Genomic DNA, 17,590 nt, shown 5'->3' with positions numbered 1-17,590 from the left:
TCTCATAAATTAAGAAGTCAGTGGTGTTGCTATTTTAAAATCAAGCACCAAACAGGGGTCACTAAAACTGTTGCCTCTCGTGATTTATTTGGGCTGTGCGTAATTGTCTCGTGTTTCGCAGAGGCAAAGGCCCCCTGAAGAACACATCAGATGTCATCAACGCCGCCAAGAAGATTGCAGAGGCAGGGTCGAGGATGGACAAATTGGCACGGGCAGTAGCTGATCAGGTAACCACAGAAATGGGCAGAAATGCAATGTCACCTCTACAGATGAGTTGCCTTTTGCAGGAAAAGGTTGTTTTTACTTGGCAGAGAATCACTTGCTGGAAGTCACCAGCTGGGTGCTGATCTACCCCATTGAATAGAAGTTTTTCTGTGCCTGTCACTTGGGTTTTGCAGTACGGGAAAGGCATAAACAAACCTCTCTAAAGCTCAGAAACGCCTGACTTGTTCCACAGCCTCATTCCTGGGCCCAGGTGTTGCGTTAGAATTAGACTGATAGAGACTCATTTAGGTTGGGAAAGACCTCTAAGATCATCGAGTCCAAAATTTATTTGCTGTTTTGGAAGCAGTAGGGACTCGGATGCTCCGTTACCTTTGCCATATGCTTTGGAATCCTTTACCTTCTTTTCAGCTCATTCTTTCAGCAATTTCCCTTGATATGGCACATTTCTTCCTCAATGTTCCCTGACTCCCTGTTTTCTGGTTTGCTTCAGGCCACTGTGGGTGTTTCACCTTAAGAGGCCCCCAGTCCCTGTTCTGTGTCCTCGCTCCCAGTACCGAATTCATATCACAACTGGAAAGATGAACTAACTAGATATATAGTTTTTCAGATTGGATTCCATCTGGATCCATCTGGAGAGCGAGAGGAAGCAGCAGACTAAAAGTCAAGAGCCAAATTTCAAATCCAGGTCCTGGGTAGTTAATTTTAGATTCAGGCAAATTAAATTTGACTATTTTTTTTCACTCGTAAACTTCCTCTAGTTCCTTTCCTGTCATTGTCATCGGGAGAAAATTCATTGGAAGTGGGAACTGATAACTTCCTTGCTTCTAGTCTTTCTTTTCACAATAACTATGTCTTTTTCTTCTCCAAAAAGGAACGTAATCATGTGTAACATATCCAACCGTGGAATAGGAGCGAAAATGGCAAGAGACCTGAAGCTGTCCATTCTTCTATAACCTTGGAAATTTTGGGTTTAAAGTTTCATTACCAGCAAGAATTTTTTCCAGTAGTTAACCCATTCCAATCCTTCGAAAGTAGCATCTGTTCATTTTAGCTCAAGAAAGAAGAAATCCATCTGTCAGCTGATGAAATTCCTAGTCTGCAGTATTTGCAGAGGTGGAATATTTTAAAGGCAGAAACACAAACAGACTTGTTATGCTTGGAGTGCATTGGCTTGAGTCACATTTTAAATTTCAGAGGACTGTAACACTTCAGTAATAAACAGGGAAAGCACTTCAAGAATGAATTATTTGTTTTAATGCTTGCACTTTAATGATATTTCACAGAACTTTGGAGACCCTCGTGCAATATAAACTTTTTATGGACAGTTGCATTTTTAATTATTGTTCCAATGAGAGACCTCTTACATTTTTTCACTCCAAGGTGCTTATATTTAAAACCTTGACAGCTCTCTAGCATTATTGCTTTAAAGTTCATTTCTTTCAGTTCATAGACTTCAAGAATAGGGTAAATATTTTTTAATCTAATTGTCACTGCTAGGGAGGAAAGGTTTCTTAGGGATTCATGCCTGAAAGATGTGGCATCTGTCTGAGGAAAAGAGGCTTTGCCATAAGTGTAGGGCAGGTTTAACCTGACAGCCACAGTGGACCTCCAGCTTTGTTTATTCTTAGTTTTAAAGGGAGAGAAAAAAGCAAAGTGACTCCTTTCAGGGTTACAGAAAATAATATGCAACTGTTTCATCATGAACTCATTCCTGGCCAGCAATATCTGTTGGGTTAGAGCAGCAGTCTCAGGTCAGAGGCTGTGATACTGTTGGCTCATGTGTGATTATCAGTTTTTCTTGAAATGCTCTGATAATATTTTTTAAAAAATTGTTCATAAACTTTGTAAGATGCTAAAAAGGCATATTTGGAATCTTTGTTCCCCAAGCTATGCAGTCAAAGGATATTCAAAGGGTGTTTATTGGAGACATGCTGGTAGCAATGGACCCTTTTAGCACTGTTTCAGCAGAGTGAATTACTGAGGTCTGTTCTCTTGAGGCAAGACTTTGAATATTAACTACAAGACTCTTGTTTATTATGCTCTTGATATTGTGGGGGAAGATGCAGTTTCTATTAGGAGTCCCAGAGACTATGAATAAATTGTACTTGGGCCTTTTCTAGTTATATTGATTATAAAACCTCACAGTGTCTAGCACATTTGACCTAATCTAATCTGCATCAACACACATTTGGGATTGATTCACAGTATCTGAAATGGTACAGGACTGTAGACAGCCTTCCCTCTAGGATGGAGAATTATCCCTTAGACATGCAGAGGGACCAGCTTAACTCACTGAGTTCTTGAGCAGGGCTGCAATACTGATGTCATCTGCTGAGATACTCTGCAATATGTCGCTCACACTTGTGTAAATAATTTCTCTCTGGCACAGATTAAGGTATTTCAGCATCAAAAATGAGCTTGCCAGATCTGTCATTACCAAACCCAAGCAGCCTCACCTCTGCCTCTCAAGTCCTTCAGGTGTCAATGAGCGACCTGGCTTCTGCCAAGCCTGAGGCAGAGCTGTGTCCTCTGAAGGTCTGCACAAATGCCAGGGAAGATGGCAACACAGACAAGAGTGGGTGTAATCAGTCAGAACTGGGGTCCTCTGGACTTTAACTGGTCCATGCTGTGGAGTTTCAAGTCAAACCTGGTCTTTTGGCTGCTCAATAGACTCTCCTGTTCAGTACAATTTGATATCCTAAGTAAACACTCACAGTGATCATATTATTGTCACTGCCTTTCATTAGTGACTGACAGAGCAGTTTCATCCCTCTCCAGAAAGGAATAGTGCATCTCCAGGCTACAATTCATAAACACTGAGTTAAATGAAAGGCAGAGTCTCAGTTTTCATCGAGTCCCTCATGTAAAGACAAAGTGGAATAGACCCACCTGATGCACACACATTGCCACTAACTGGTGACCTGTCTCTAATCATATTAACTCAGCTGCATCTAATGAAATATCTTTTTCATCTGCAGTGCCCAGACTCAGCCTGCAAACAGGACCTGCTGGCCTACCTGCAGCGCATTGCCCTGTACTGCCACCAGCTCAACATCTGCAGCAAAGTGAAGGCAGAAGTTCAGAACCTGGGAGGAGAACTTATTGTATCAGGGGTAAGCTGGGATTTGTATTCAGCCATTTCTGTTTCCCACGTAGCACTTGAAAGGGAGCATTTTTGATTGCAGTAATATGCAAAACAAAAAGCCACTGATTCATAAGCAAGCTTTTTAAAAATGTTATCACCATTATTCCAGGCCTTACAATAACTTGTGTAGAGCAATTTGATTTTCCAATTACCCTTTGTTTATATTAACCTTGTAAAATCTTCATTCTTCCAAAAGAAAAGTAATTTTATAGCCTAGAAAGTCATTGCCAAGCTGTGAATATTATAATTATTTGGAGCTTTTGTATATTTGCTCATTATAAATCTTCTTTCCTTTGTTAGTACTGGTAATTTCCTTCCTCTGTGCAGAAGCCAGCTCTGTATGAAGTGCATATTGTTAAGATGGTGATGACTAATGGGATTCATTCACTCAGGTTCCAATGCACACTAGGTTTAGCAAAAAAATCTGGAAGGCCAGCAAAATATTTTAAATTTTGATGCATGTGCTGTTTTCAAATACTATTGGCAAGCACAATGATTATATGCTCTAATGCCCATCCAGTTATTTCAGTTATTTTCAATGAACACTGCAAACTTCTGACACACACAATCTCTTTTTTTTTTTTTTTTTTTAGAAATAAAGACAGGAATATGCAGCAGCAGCAGTAATATTATAAACAATGAGTTTTCTATATTTTTAAAGTATTTTTTTCTTTCCTTCTCCTAAGGTTGGCCTCTGTGCCTCTGGGAGAACACCAGAACCAAGCAGCAGCAACTGCTGCTCTTCATGGTTTCCTTTTTTTGTTCTTTCACCCTAGTATTAGCCCCATGACACCTTTGTTATCCTCTAACTCAAATACAGACCATATGGCTGTAAATGTGTCATTTTTTCGCTCTCCTGAGCGTGTTTTCAAAACAATGGTGATTTGTGAGACCCGAGATGCTTCAAACAAATTGTTCTCAAATGCGGTTTTGAAAAAGCACCCTTTCATTGTTTAAGCCCAATCAAGTACGAAGATCATTAGGACAATTAACTTGTGCCCTTCATTCCATCCATAAGATTCCCCAGTGACATCACTGGCCTTCCTCAAACACGTCAGAAGGCAGAGAAAATGTTCTCAACCACGTAACATTTTTATTTTTTTTTTTTGCAAAGCTCTATAGAAGGTCTTAAACATTTGCCAGGCTCTCTTGGATCAAACATTCTGAAGTCATACACACAATCCTAAAGGGAGCTGCTTAAAGGTTCCTGTATCTGTCCTGCAATTGGTCTTCACTTCTTGACGTATGTACGTATGTAATTTTAATACCTTGATCTTCCCACAGCAACGAAAAGATCCTCTTCCATCCTCCTGATATTAACGGAATGATCTGTCCTTTTGTTGCTGACAGCTCTGCTGCAGAGTGATTGCTGTGATCTTTTCTTACCTACTGCCATCTGGGCCCAGCTTTTCATACCCATCCAGTCGTCATATCCATCTCTCTACAACAATTCCCCGAATCAGTGCTTCGACCAGCTTAGCTTTTGTGGTTGTGTGTGTTTCTTTTTTCGAGTCTCTTTATTCGGTGTATGTGAATGCTGAATAAGCCATTGTGAATCTCGAGCATCTCCTCGTTCCTGGCACATCCCCATCCGTTGTGAAACTATTAAGTGGCCGAACCGCTTGACTTCATCATTCCCAGTCTGGCATTGTTGGCACCCGCTGCTTACCAGGCTTCATCACCATTGTGTTTCTGTTTGGTTGGGGTTTCACAGTCAGCTGCAAAGACAAAAAAAACAGCTTCAAACGCAGAAATTGTTTGGTTCTGTCCCCAAGACTCGGTAGTCCTGAGGTGTGGAAAATGTGCAGATTGCCCAGCTCGCTTCTTCTGCTGGTGCCCTGAAAAGGAGGTGACCTGGGGTTGAACTCCTGTGCATCCCTTTGTGAGAGCATTATCTTGAGATCTGGTGTAACACAGTGCAGGGGCTTCCCTGACAGTGTTTTCTGAGCTGTTTATCTTCAAGGTGCTGGGTACTGTATGCTCCCTTGCTATCCAGAGATCTGGTATCCAAGTGCACATCTACATCTGCTTGTCTACTTGCTGCTTCTGCTTCCATCTTCTTCCTCATTTTCTCTTGGATAGCCAATTACAAATAAGCAGTATTTTATTTGTATCAAAATGAAATACCATTATTTGGCAACTTGCATACAGTACAACGTTAGAAGTACTATAGAAATCCAGAATTCCAGCTTCCCAACCTGTGACTATGGAATTAACTTTATGTTTGTGCTATATTTAAGTGTTTTGATGTAAATATCAAGAACCAGGATGATTATTACAATATTGTAATTTACTGCTGTGTTTTCAGAGAACCACAATATCATTCAGATCGATCCAAAAGATGACTTATGATTCAGAATTCTCATAGGGAGTAGAATCCCTGCTTGAATTCTTTCATTATTAAGAATATTAATCAATATTTATAAATTAAATGAATGTATGCATATGTATGTTTGAATCTGCGTGTGGGTGTATGCATATTTATATAAAAAGGAAAGAGACATAAAACCAATTAAAACTAAAAAAGACAGATGAAAGCCACCCCACAGTTCTCATAGTTTTGTTAGAGAAAAATATGTTGCAACAACCTCAAAAATATTGTCTAAATAACACATAATGTGTTGTACATATATTGATGAAACTTCTATTTTTTTTCCCCCTACAAGATTCAGTAGTTTAGTATGGTTTATCTCTGAAAATAAGCCTAAAGCTGATCTTGTTTGCTTTTTCTTCTATAGATTGATATGGTACTAGCATAGCATATGAAGGGGTCCTTTTTGGCATCAGTGACTTTGCTGCAAGTAGGAAAACAGATCAAAAAGTAAGAAAATGTCACAGTCCTGAAGTGTAAACTGTTTCAGTAAAGAACCCGCTGTTTTTTCCCTTTCCTTCCTCCCATTCCTTTTTCCCCCCAAGCTCTTTTTTCTCCCTTGACCTTTCCCATCAAACTCCCTCCATGCAGATAGCAAAACTATTTTTAGCAGATAAGTAAGACCTGGCAATTGGGAGTTAGCTCATGATATCAGTGGAGCAAGGCCAGCTTGTCTGTTGACTTGGTCCCTTATGTCGCAAGGTGAGACTCTTAATTTCTGATTCTAGTTGAGTTTTGGAAAGCAAAGTAAGGAAAGACTATGTTCTACCTGTCCTGCAGTGAGGAGCCTTGTAAACCTGAAGAAGATTATAGGGAAGAAACTAAGCAAAAATGAGGAGGAGGTTAGATAACAGCAAAAGCAAATTCATATAAAAAATTGCAAAAGACTTTACAAATATTTCTGATCTGTGCAGATGATATCCTTGTTCCTAATAAAAGTCTCTTTGACCTTGGTCCATAAACAGATATATTTTGCAGATTTAAATTTGAATATTCAATTTCTAGTTCCCCTCTAAGAATAAACAATGTCCTTTAATGAAATTACAGAGTAAAAGCATTTCAAAATAATTTGCTTTGTCTCTTGCCTTAGTTTCTTTAAAGTAACGTGCATTTGCTTGATAATCAGTTGCACTGTTGTACTGGAATGAATCCTCTGAGGTGCTGAGCACACACTACTCTCAGTAAATCCCATTTACATATACTTAGCTCTTGCTGATAGCCTTGCCTGTTTGTGGGAGCTACTTTTGTTCAGTAGAGTTGCTTTTAGTGATGATGTTTCTTATTTAGATACAAATTCAGACTTCTGGCTGTAGGGCTACTTTATTTTTCCAGTGTTCCTCACTGCCTCTTGTTAGCAAGAGCATTACAATAAAACAAATATATATATTCAGTTCTTACTCTAGAATAAATATCCACTTGTTCTGTTTACTGCTGCTCAGAAGCTGATCAGCTCATTTACCTACTTCCAATTTAGGCTATGAGCTTGCGTTTTTTAAAATTCTTGTTTATGTATCTTTATTAGATTTGCCACAGATTTTCCTGTAGGATCAGATTGAGCAGAATCTAAGAAAATCCCTTATCCAAGGCAGCCCCTTATCGTGTTCAGGTTTGATTTAGAGCTCTACAGATCCAATCAGCTGTATTATCAGAAAATTTGCCCAGAGAGTCTGAAACTTCTGAGCCAGACAGATATTCTGGGTTGTACCATGTGCCTTTGAGCACTGCCCAAAAATGTTGAATCAGTAGCCAAAGCACTCTCCAAAAACATATACTTTAGCTGGGTCCAGTTCCCAGTTGTTTTACAAATCTCATTTATCTTAACATAACAGGTTCAACTGCAATACCCAGAGAAGGATTCTTATAATCTGTTGAAGACACAAGACAGTTTAATTAGGATTGGGAATTTATTGAGGAGCTCCTGCTTGGGGAATTGAAGTGAGGGCTTTGGTGGGAAAAGGAAGATGAAAAGGCTGGAGCCACCCCATTAATTTTGGGTTAAAACTGCCATAACACGCCTGACTGGGAGGGCGGATACATAAAAATATTAACAGATACAGGACATGGGGCAAAATAAATGTATGTTTATTCTTGGTTAGTGATAAGAGGAAGGTAACCAGAAAAGAGCTGGTCCTCACCAAAAATGGACGAACCTCATTATTTACCACAGAGTAACAGGGAGCATCCAGCAGTTATTTCAGGTGAGCTGGCAGTGTCCCTGTCAAGTCAGCCTATGGATCTTACATGGAGTACAACAAGATAAAGGTCCTACTTTTCTTTCATTTGAGGCTGAATCACTGTAAACTACCTCGTGCTGTAAAAGCAGGTTGGTGTGAATGTGGGCAGTGAAGTATCAAGTTGCTACTTTTTAATTCTAGAGAAATTCAAAGAAAAATCAGGTAATTTATTCAAAGAAAAATCAGGTAATTTATTCAAAGAAAAATCAGGTAATTTGAGGTTCAACTGTTATTAAAAGTGAGTAAGGCTGCCTTTCACTGAATTTGGATAAAGAGCATGTTCCTAAACATTTCCTTAAGAGTCACTGATGGGTTATTTCATTTTCCTGAAAAAGAAAGCCTTTCTGGAGTGTTTTCCTTTGCTTTAAAGCTGGCAGTCAAAGAGAACCTTTGCACATAAAATGCTTATCAATATGGACAAAGTGTTGTTTTGGAGCTTGGCAAATAGAGTGGTTTAATTCCTCCTGAATCAGGCAAGAATGTAGCATTATGTAAAAGAAAACTTTCCTGAAGGGAGTGTTGGTAAATTGACGAAACTGTTGGGGTCGTTTTTCTTCAAGATTCTCAGGAGTACAAGAAGGTTATTGCTGTTACTTGGCTGTATGAAGCACATGGTACTGACACAGGTTTTGATAAACCTTTATCTGGAACAAATTTGTTTGGGCTCTTCTATTTGTGATGAATGCAGGAGTCTCCAGCTCCTGCTGGCACAGAATGTCCCTCAGTGCACTGTCCAAGAAAGGGACTGCCCGATGATATGGTAACATAAAAAATTTATCATCCTGACACTGAGTCAATTTACTACTCCTAGAGGATAAAGGCACCAGTGAATTATGCAGGTTAATCAAAATGAGTGCTGATAAAATCCCTCATGGTCATATATTCATTATATATGACGTATTTTATTGAAGCACTGTCTTAGGGCTTTCTGAAAGTTAAAACAGTGAAGAATTCCTAATTATCCTATGAAACACCTCAAAGATGATCAGGGAAAAAAACACACCAGACATAAATAGATGTATCTGTAGTGGCCCTAAAGCCATTTGCAATACCTCTCCCAAATATTTGACAATAATTAAGATTCAGTTCATTATATGTAGCTTATCCATTGCTCCCCAGTAAAGGCAGTGTGGACCAGGAGCCCAGAGAGTTTATGCAGTTGGCATCATGGGAGGGATTCAAGCCCCAGGCAGACAGTGCTGAGCAGATCTGATGTGGGTAATCAACTCTCTTTAAGTCAAAAGCTGTACAGGAATTTGTAGGAGCCTTTGGAAAGGTTAATTTATTTTTATTAGTGTACGGCTGTTTCCTCAAAGCAGCTGAGTGAAGGTGGATGGGTGGCAGGCAGGGTTTGCTCCATGTAAGGAAAAGAAGATGAATGAAGCTTAAGGCAGAACTGAAAAATTCAACAAGAAAATATTTTTTGTGCAATAATCTCAGTTCTTCTGGAGCTCCAGTTTCTTGATATAAGGCTATTTTCAGGCCTAAGAAAATATCTCATCATAAATAAATGCTTATGTAAACACACATACACATAAATATGAAACAGTATATCCTGCATAAATGGAGAGATGTTATCTGTAATTTAATTTGCAAAGCAAAATCACACTGCACTTGTCTCCATTAGAATATATTCATGGAGACAAGAAGCACCATCTCTATGTCTCCATTCAGTAAGTTCAAATTTAGACAGGTCAGATTTTCTCCTTATTAAGAAGCATTTTGGCTGGAGGGGACTTGCTCTTGTGCTTTATCAGGTGACAAATATTCATGAATTTCTGAAGATTACATTTATTGAAATTTCTCATTAGAAGAGTTTTCTGCAAAGGAAAGCGTTTCTGATACCAAATAATCCATTTAATTCCATAAGAACAAAGCAAAGTGTTACAGATTCAAGACTAAAGCTTGAAACAAAAATGATCATAGACAAAGATTAGAGAATTGAAGGAAATACTGTTGTATGTGCTTCATTACATACTGCATTGGCTTTAAAAATAGAAGCCACTCAAAAATTCAAAGCTCCTCTGCTGCAGTAGCTGTGGCTTCAGTTCAGCTTGTTTTCCTCTTCCAGGCCATGCTGAATGAGTTGGGAGGAAAATGAGAATATTATGGCTTTCTGGGACACAAATTGCACCAGCCCTGCAATAATTAGCAAACACCATTCTAACACACCCTAAGATATGGTCCTAAAAGGTTATTCCTGTAAAAATTACCGTAAAGAAGGAGAGCAATGTAGCCCTTTTTCACATTCCCTTCTTTTCTCGTATTACTGCCTTTAATAGAGATGGTTTGGGACCAACGGTCATCATTTTGTATTAAATAAGAATTCCTTTGCTCTGGGGCATTCTCAGTGTGCCTCCCTAATGCAAAGCAGAGACTTGCTAATAGGTACATCCCAAGGCTTTAAATAAAAGTTAGGATTTTTTTTTCTTTTTTCATGGAATTATGGAGAACTCAATTTGCATAATGACAGATTTAGCACACAATAGGAGATTTTGGATTTTGTTTCTTAAACAGAAGTACATCTTTTAGCTCTTGCAATTTTTTTAATTCCCTGAGTTGGACAGTGGTGAGACTAAATCTCACTTCCAGAAGTACTGTCAGGTGGTGCTTTTGCAGATATTAAAAAAATAACAACTTCAGTTCAGACTCATCAGTTCCTTTGACTTTAATTATTGTTCTTGACAACCTGAGTTGCAGAGGAGTAACACACACACAGAAACACTCACAGACAAGAAGACATACCCTGAAGGGAAAACATCAACAGGTTTTCTCAGCCTGAGCAAAATCAACTGCAAACACTGAACAACTTACAACAAAGTATTTAATAAAACTCACAATAGGGATGTGTTTCCATTAAATGCAGGAGATCATATTAGCCTTTGGGAAGAGAACAAACTGAGGGAGGGAGGTTAAAAGTTACCTTTTATCTTTAACCTGTGAAATATTTTCTTCCACACTTGGGACTTATTATTATTATTATTATTACAGTTGTTGTTTATGTACCTCATACAGGGAAGAATATTTCTGTTACCACATCATTAATCTTACATAACTGATAAGCAGCTGCATCAACAAAAAGTAAAATGTCAAAGTCAAAAACTAACCAGTATCAGAAAAATCAGTCCTAACTTCTTACTGTTAGATATTCTCAAATGCTCTCTTTTAACATCAAGTCTTTCAGATTCTGACTAATATGTCATCAAAATGCCTTGTAAACTAAGTGACCAGGTAGGTAATAGTATCTCTAGAAACTGAGATGAAGTCTGCAAATAATGTGTCCTAAATCTCATCAAAGGCCAAATCAGAACTCTGTAAAACTGGATTAGAACATCAATATCTGAGCCAAAAGACTGCAGAAGCGTTTCCATCCCTTTTTATACCTGCAGCTAAATTCAGCATTTCCACTGTCAAAAACTTCGAGAAGTTGCAGCTTTACTCGGTGTCAGGTGGGATGTTACATATTTCACCATTCCCTAAGTGTGACACATAATGCACAAAAAGGATTTTCCCACTTATCCATCAGGCTGATCCACTACAGAAATTGGACACCTTTGGGTCAGAGGGGTGTCCATGAGAAACTCTTTAGACTTTAATGATCCGTGTCACCTCGGCATTTTCTCATGGCCTGTTTTCCAGCTCTTGTTTCAATTTCTTAAAATATATCCATTTTTCGCTTCTGAGTCTCTGGAACACTCCTGCACTGTTGGTGCTCCTCAGCTTTTCACAATCTTGCTGATACTCAGACTTTATAGGCAGGAGCCACTGGGACCTGTGTGGTGCCTGCCCTTTCCCATCACTTGTTCATCTCTTTCAGCAAGAAAGAAAGCACAAAGGGATTTTTTTCCAACACATCTTCGAGGTCAGACTGAACATGGACCCTTTTTTTAAGTTGGTTTCTAGTGCCTGGGTGCAAATTATTAAATCAATTACTCAACCTGCATTCACAGTGTTCTTATGCTGTTAGGCTTAACTTACATCCCTTAATAAAACATCTGATATTAAAGTCTTCATTTACTGTCTATTTGCATTTCCATGCATTCATTTAATTAACCTTAGTTGTATTCTTTGGAACATTTGGAAGATTTCTGTCCTTCCTTCCTTGAATATATAAACATTTTTAAGATGTTTTCATGAGATATATTCTTTCTGTTCTTTAACTCAATAGTGTTTTTTAGTAGGTAATGTGTTCACAACTCAGTCTTAACTTTGCTCTTCAGCCTTAACTTTGCTCTTCCCTTAATTTTCTCTTTATAAACCACAAATGTCATACTAAGAAAGTCAAAGCAAGATTTCAGATCTGGAGTATTGCCTGCTATCTAATCTGTTGAACTGTTTATATCACATTATCATGATGGAATCATCCATATTTCTCCATATTCCTTGTCTTGTATTGTTAATGGAGAATATCCTTGTCCACACTCAGTCTTCTGGGATTTAATTGTGCCGCTTCCTTATGTTTCTATTCCAATAAAACTTCTATTCCAATTTAACTCTTACTCACTCTTAAGTCTCTCTGTAGGAGACCTTAGAACTGCTATTACAGGTGTAATATTTCTCATATTTTAGAATTTATCCTCTGAACGTGCTTCTCTTTGTTGGAATCAGCAACATTGCTGGGCCTTCATAAGGTCTGGTGCTCACAGGAGTTCAAAGACATTCCTACTTTATTTGGCAAAAACAACTGTGGTGCAGTAGTCAAGGCATAGGTTACCGAAGTCATGGATTAACTGAATTCCACTTGGTACTTTTTACCATAAAAGCCTTTAAAAATTCCCATTTTTCTTTTGTTTTAGCAGGCCATTAGACATGAATATTAATGAGGACTCGATGCAGTACAGGGTGCCAGAGGTGGTTTTCCTCCTCTCTTATCTTCAGACATGCAAATAGCTTGTAGTCAAGAAGCTGCAAAGAGAAATCAGACAGATGTGTGTTTAATTCAATTGTGAACAGCACTATCATCACTTAGCATGACTCAGCTGCAGCCTAGTTTTGCATTGTGTTCCTGGAGTTCCATATCATCTCTAAGTCACAGTAACTCTTCATTTTGTCAACCGGGCACCCATTTGTTGATTTTTTTTTTTTAAATCCACAATTGTACTGGTTTAAAGTAGCATCTGCAGATACTGCAGGATTAACATGATGATAAAAGTTTTGAAGGGTAAGAAGGAAAACACTCGACTTCTGTTGTGAGGGGAAGGGATTGGTTCTAGGCATGAGTCACACACTTTCCTTTTTTCAACAGAAGCAAAGGAGAGAAAAACAAAGATCACACAGAGCAGGGAATGCACATTAATCGTTATTAAGACAGAAAAAACTAATCATAATTAGATTAGAATTCACATGATCCTTGTAGCATCAAAAAGCCTAAGGGAAAACATCAATATTAGCTCAGTGTGCCTATAATCCATAGTCCTAAAAGAGATTTCAGGAGCATTCATTTTTCCTCTTCCAAAAGGCAGGATCTTATGTTAGCCCTCTTTACTGGCCCTGAATAGTCCCCCCATTCTCTAAGCAGTTTTATTAAATGGAGTTAAGTTTTGCAGCATATACTAATTTTTTTTTTCACTTTTAGTATACAGCTAGGTTATCAAGAAAATCCCAGTGAATAATTTAAGCAATTATGTTTACTCTTGAACCTGCTTTTCCAGAATTTGGATGATAAAAATTCCATTTACAATAAATTAGAATGAATATCCCATTTTAAGCCCTCCCATTTCAGTTCTTGGGATGTTGTTTGAAAAAAAAAAAACAAAAAACATGTGCCTCAGCCTGGAAGGTTGTCACTGTCTAAAAATGCACATATTTAAAAATATCACCTCTGTGCAATTTTGTTGATATTTTCTGGAACTTTGAAAGTGTGCTCTGTAAATAAATGTATGCCCAGAATTTTCATACTTCCCTCACTTGTTCTTTCAGCACAGTTTGTCAGTTCTCATTTTCAATGCAAGAAAACCATAATTCTTTGCTGACCTCCTTCCCATAGTGCTGTATAGAGGGTAAATAGAAGGCCAGCCCTCTGGTTTTTTTCTGCTCAAGGGTCATTCCAGAGGTGTGGATTGGATGTTTGTTCAGCATGAGGGGACACAAATGTAATTCCAGCTGTAGACACTGGAATTTTACCTGCTTGCACTGGTGTGTATGTCTTTGTGCAGTTTGGCTGGACAAAACCACACATAAACCAGTGGCATTTGGCAGCCTATGCACCAAATTGCGCATGATTTGATGTCAGTTAGCATTTAATGGGGACAAAGCTTTTTGTCCTCTGGTTTTCATCCAGAGGCACCAAAAATTACCCCCTTTGCCAATCGACCTGTGCTATGGGAACAAGTGAGAGGAACCAGCAGCCAGCGGGGTCCCTCATCGTGGAGCAGTCCCTGTCTCCTTGGCCAAGCAGAGCTCCTTCAGCACACGCTTCCCTCTCTCTCACCTCTACGCTACGGCACAATTTTTCTCTTGCTCTCTCTCTCACTATCTCTTTTCTGTATCTCTCGGAAATCAGACTGGAGTTCAGAGCACTTTCACTACCTTTTATGAGGTAGAGTGTGATGTCATAGATGGGGGCAGGGCTAGTCAACTTTCCACCCACCCACCCACCTGTGCTGAGGGAGCTACGCTTGAGACTGGAAGCGGTGACTCCTCAACGGTGAGTAACCTGCTGTCTCATCTCTGTCTTTAAAGATCTGGGGGTGGAGGGAGGAGACGTGGCAACGGGGGATTTTTTTGAGAGCTGCTTCTTTTTTATTTTTTTTTTTTTTCAATTAGGACTAACAGAATTATTTGCGTATGTTGCCTTAGTCACCTGAGAAAAAGCATTCCCTTCCTGTCCCCAAGTCCCAGAGTTTACATCATCTGCAAAGCAATGATCGCGTTTCTCTGCAGAGACAGTCCATTTACTGATGGTTAAAACTGATCCTTCAGTGTTTAACTTGTCTTGCTAAAAGGCAGGCCCTGGTCCCCTTGAACTCAATTCCTAAACTTCCATTAATTTAATTACAGTATTTAATTATAGTGCTGGGCCATACTTTTTCTAAAGTTCTTTATGATGAATGATAGATGATGTTATTTATATATTTAACACTACTAACTGTGGATAATGGCTTTTTATATGAGAAAGGATTTTTTTTCCTATATTTTCTATTACTGTTTTTATTTTCTTTGCCCAGAACATTTAATCAAGCTGTGTATTGACAATAGGCCAATTATTTTATAGATGAAATAAAATTCAAAGGGAAATTGTGATAGACTTAAAATTAAGCGGGAAACCCCAGGAGATGTAACTGAGATTTAACTTTTGAAATTATAAATCAAAGCATTTGATTATTTTTCTTTTCTGTGATAAGAACTTGAAATGGGCAGGGATACTGCTAACTGAATTTCTTGGTGTTTTTCTTTTGTCACTACCTAAACATTACTATTTTCCTTTAAAGCATTGTCTTGTTACCAATGTCCCTTGGCCCCAGGTATTGCTGCTTCACTGTTTTAATATCCCTCAGCACTTTAAAAAAGACAAGACGGACTACTAAGATCTTCCTTTCTTGTTCTGCCTCTTGGGTATCTATTAAAGCCGTCAAGATGTCAGAGCTCTCATGCTAAAGGGCAGAAGAAGGATCATATGAAGATTTTGGCCCCCAGGGGTTCTGCAAATCTTGCTGTTCTTGTTCATTTAAAGCTCTTTACCAGCTTTGTGTGGGGTCCTGTCATATCTCAGTGAGAGGCACTAAAAGGCAGCAGCACATTCTCCATAAATCAAAGACGAGGAGAGTGCAATCACAGCCTTTCCTGCAGAGGAGGTCCATAGTTTGATTGATGAAGTACTTCTATTTCCAGGTGACTTGGTGGCTCTGAGCAATTGGTTAAGGATGCAGACCATTCCATCTTCTGGTCAGTGGCACGTACTGGGGTTTGGTCTGTGGTGATGGATGGATATTCCTCCCTGATGACTCAGGGATGCTCTTTGTATCAATGCACAGGAGATCTGAATGAAATTCTGGGAGGATGAGAGTCTTGTTTACAAAGCCAGCTACCAAAACTCTCACTAATGATTGTTTCCCTTCCTGTCAGAGAGAAAAATAAGGACAAAGAATATAAAAATGTCTCCCTGACAGGTGGTGACTCTTCTGGCTGTGAATAATGTGCACGAGGAGTTTTACTACTGTTTGTTCCTGTAGTGAACCAAAAGTGAATCTCCAAATCTTCCTTTGCGAAGCCACAAACTCGTTAATCAAATTTACCTTCCCCAGCAAACTTTAATCTTTTCAGTAGGAAAGGAAAAGCAGGTTAGTCAGTCTCTAATGTTTCACTGGGAAAACTTTATGGGAACTGCTGCTCTTAAAGATGATTTGAAGTTTGTTCTTTTCAGAAGCAAACACTTGGAGGTAAAATTTAATTTAGAGCCCAAGCACATCCTCTGCTGATGAGTTTTGTCAAATTGTCTTAGCACATTTGTAATTACTCTTGCATAATGCAGGAGACTTTAATTTTTGCACGGAATTGATAAAAGATAAGGACCAACTGTACACTGCCTCCTCTAATCTCACTTCAATAATGCAAAACCATTTTGGCGGCTTGGAGAGGGAAACTCTCTTTAAAAGTGGTTTAAGGATTGGGAAGAGGAAATCAGAATTGATGTCATTCAATAATTATGGTGAACGAGACACAGTGATCAGCACTGAGGGGATACTGTGGAACAGAGATGTCAGTGGATTACTTTAAATCCAGAGAAATTGGCACTCTAAATTTATCTTTTAAGAGGAGCAAATTAGAGTTGTATAGCAGGGAGTTTGTAGAGGGAATGACATTCATAATTACATAAACTGTTGCAATAATTAACCTGGAATCTGTCTGTGCCAATTCTAGTAACAAATTTTTGACCATGCAACCCCAGGATGTGAGTTTGCCTGAGTAACTTAACACTGGTAAAATAAATAGCCTAATTTTACATTTACTGAGCTAATTCCCCTGTTTAATTATTTTACTGGCAGCTATGATTAAAAAAAATATTAAAATGTCTGAAGTGCACAGATTCCTACATTTTGCAGCTTATGCTTAAATATGCATTCAATCAATTATGATGTTTTTAAAATATTATTTACATGTACATAAATTAAATTAAAATACTATAAGCCCTATATTTCAGCTGATTTTATTTAGTGTTTAGTATGAAAACTTTTATGGCAAATATCTGAGAAATTTTTCCAATATATGCTAATTTAAATGAATTAAAACTTCGTAAGTCAGTTGTTAGCAAAATGAAAGTTACTTTCTGATGTGGTATCCTTAAAAAAAATCGTTGTTTTGTATTTGCAAGCACACTGTGTATAACTGTCTTGAAACAAAACCACTAATTAGCATATTAATGCCTATATATTTAAGGAGGTCAAAGCTTAAATTACAGATTTGTTCCTTGGTCGTACTGGCAAAGGGGGAACAATAGTTTAATGATGTAAGATCAACATTTTTTCAGTATTATTAAGGTGTTCTGTGTAAGATTCCCAAATTTTCTTTATTTCCCAGGCTGATTTCTCTTACAAGTTGAATTAAAACTTTGTGGGTTGGTTCTTACCTTCTTTTTCTATAGGAGAAGTGAGGGAGAGCTGTGAAATGCTCCATCTG

At 38.4% G+C, this 17,590-nt stretch overlaps 1 protein-coding gene and 1 long non-coding RNA gene across 4 annotated transcripts in view; one reads left to right on the top strand and one right to left on the bottom strand.

Annotated features, from left to right (window-relative positions):
- LOC114068625 (catenin alpha-2) overlaps positions 1-17,590 on the top strand; it is a 148,828-nt gene that overhangs the window by 121,653 nt on the left and 9,585 nt on the right. For 2 of the 3 annotated variants that reach the window (XM_027904904.1, XM_027904902.1), the window contains exons 10-12: positions 122-227; positions 3,204-3,338; positions 14,478-14,673. In XM_027904904.1, coding sequence (XP_027760705.1) covers positions 122-227; positions 3,204-3,338; positions 14,478-14,654 — 418 coding nt within the window. In that variant the 3' untranslated portion in view covers positions 14,655-14,673. Of the gene's footprint in view, positions 1-121; positions 228-3,203; positions 3,339-14,477; positions 14,674-15,805; positions 15,860-17,590 lie in introns of those variants that run through there. The other variant, XM_027904903.1, reaches the window with a different exon arrangement.
- LOC114068627 lies at positions 10,809-14,511 on the bottom strand. The gene is made up of 3 exons (XR_003573632.1): positions 14,406-14,511; positions 11,748-11,881; positions 10,809-10,855 (listed from the first exon to the last, which is right to left on the bottom strand). It is a non-coding gene; the product is annotated as an uncharacterized LOC114068627 (long non-coding RNA).

This window comes from Empidonax traillii, unplaced genomic scaffold (genome assembly GCF_003031625.1).
Source record: "Empidonax traillii isolate 1590-97213 ecotype Southwest subspecies unplaced genomic scaffold, ASM303162v1 scaffold1101:size226669, whole genome shotgun sequence".
Lineage (NCBI taxonomy): Eukaryota > Metazoa > Chordata > Aves > Passeriformes > Tyrannidae > Empidonax > Empidonax traillii.
Note: the sequence above shows the minus strand (reverse complement) of the source record. Positions and strands in the feature narration are given on the sequence as shown.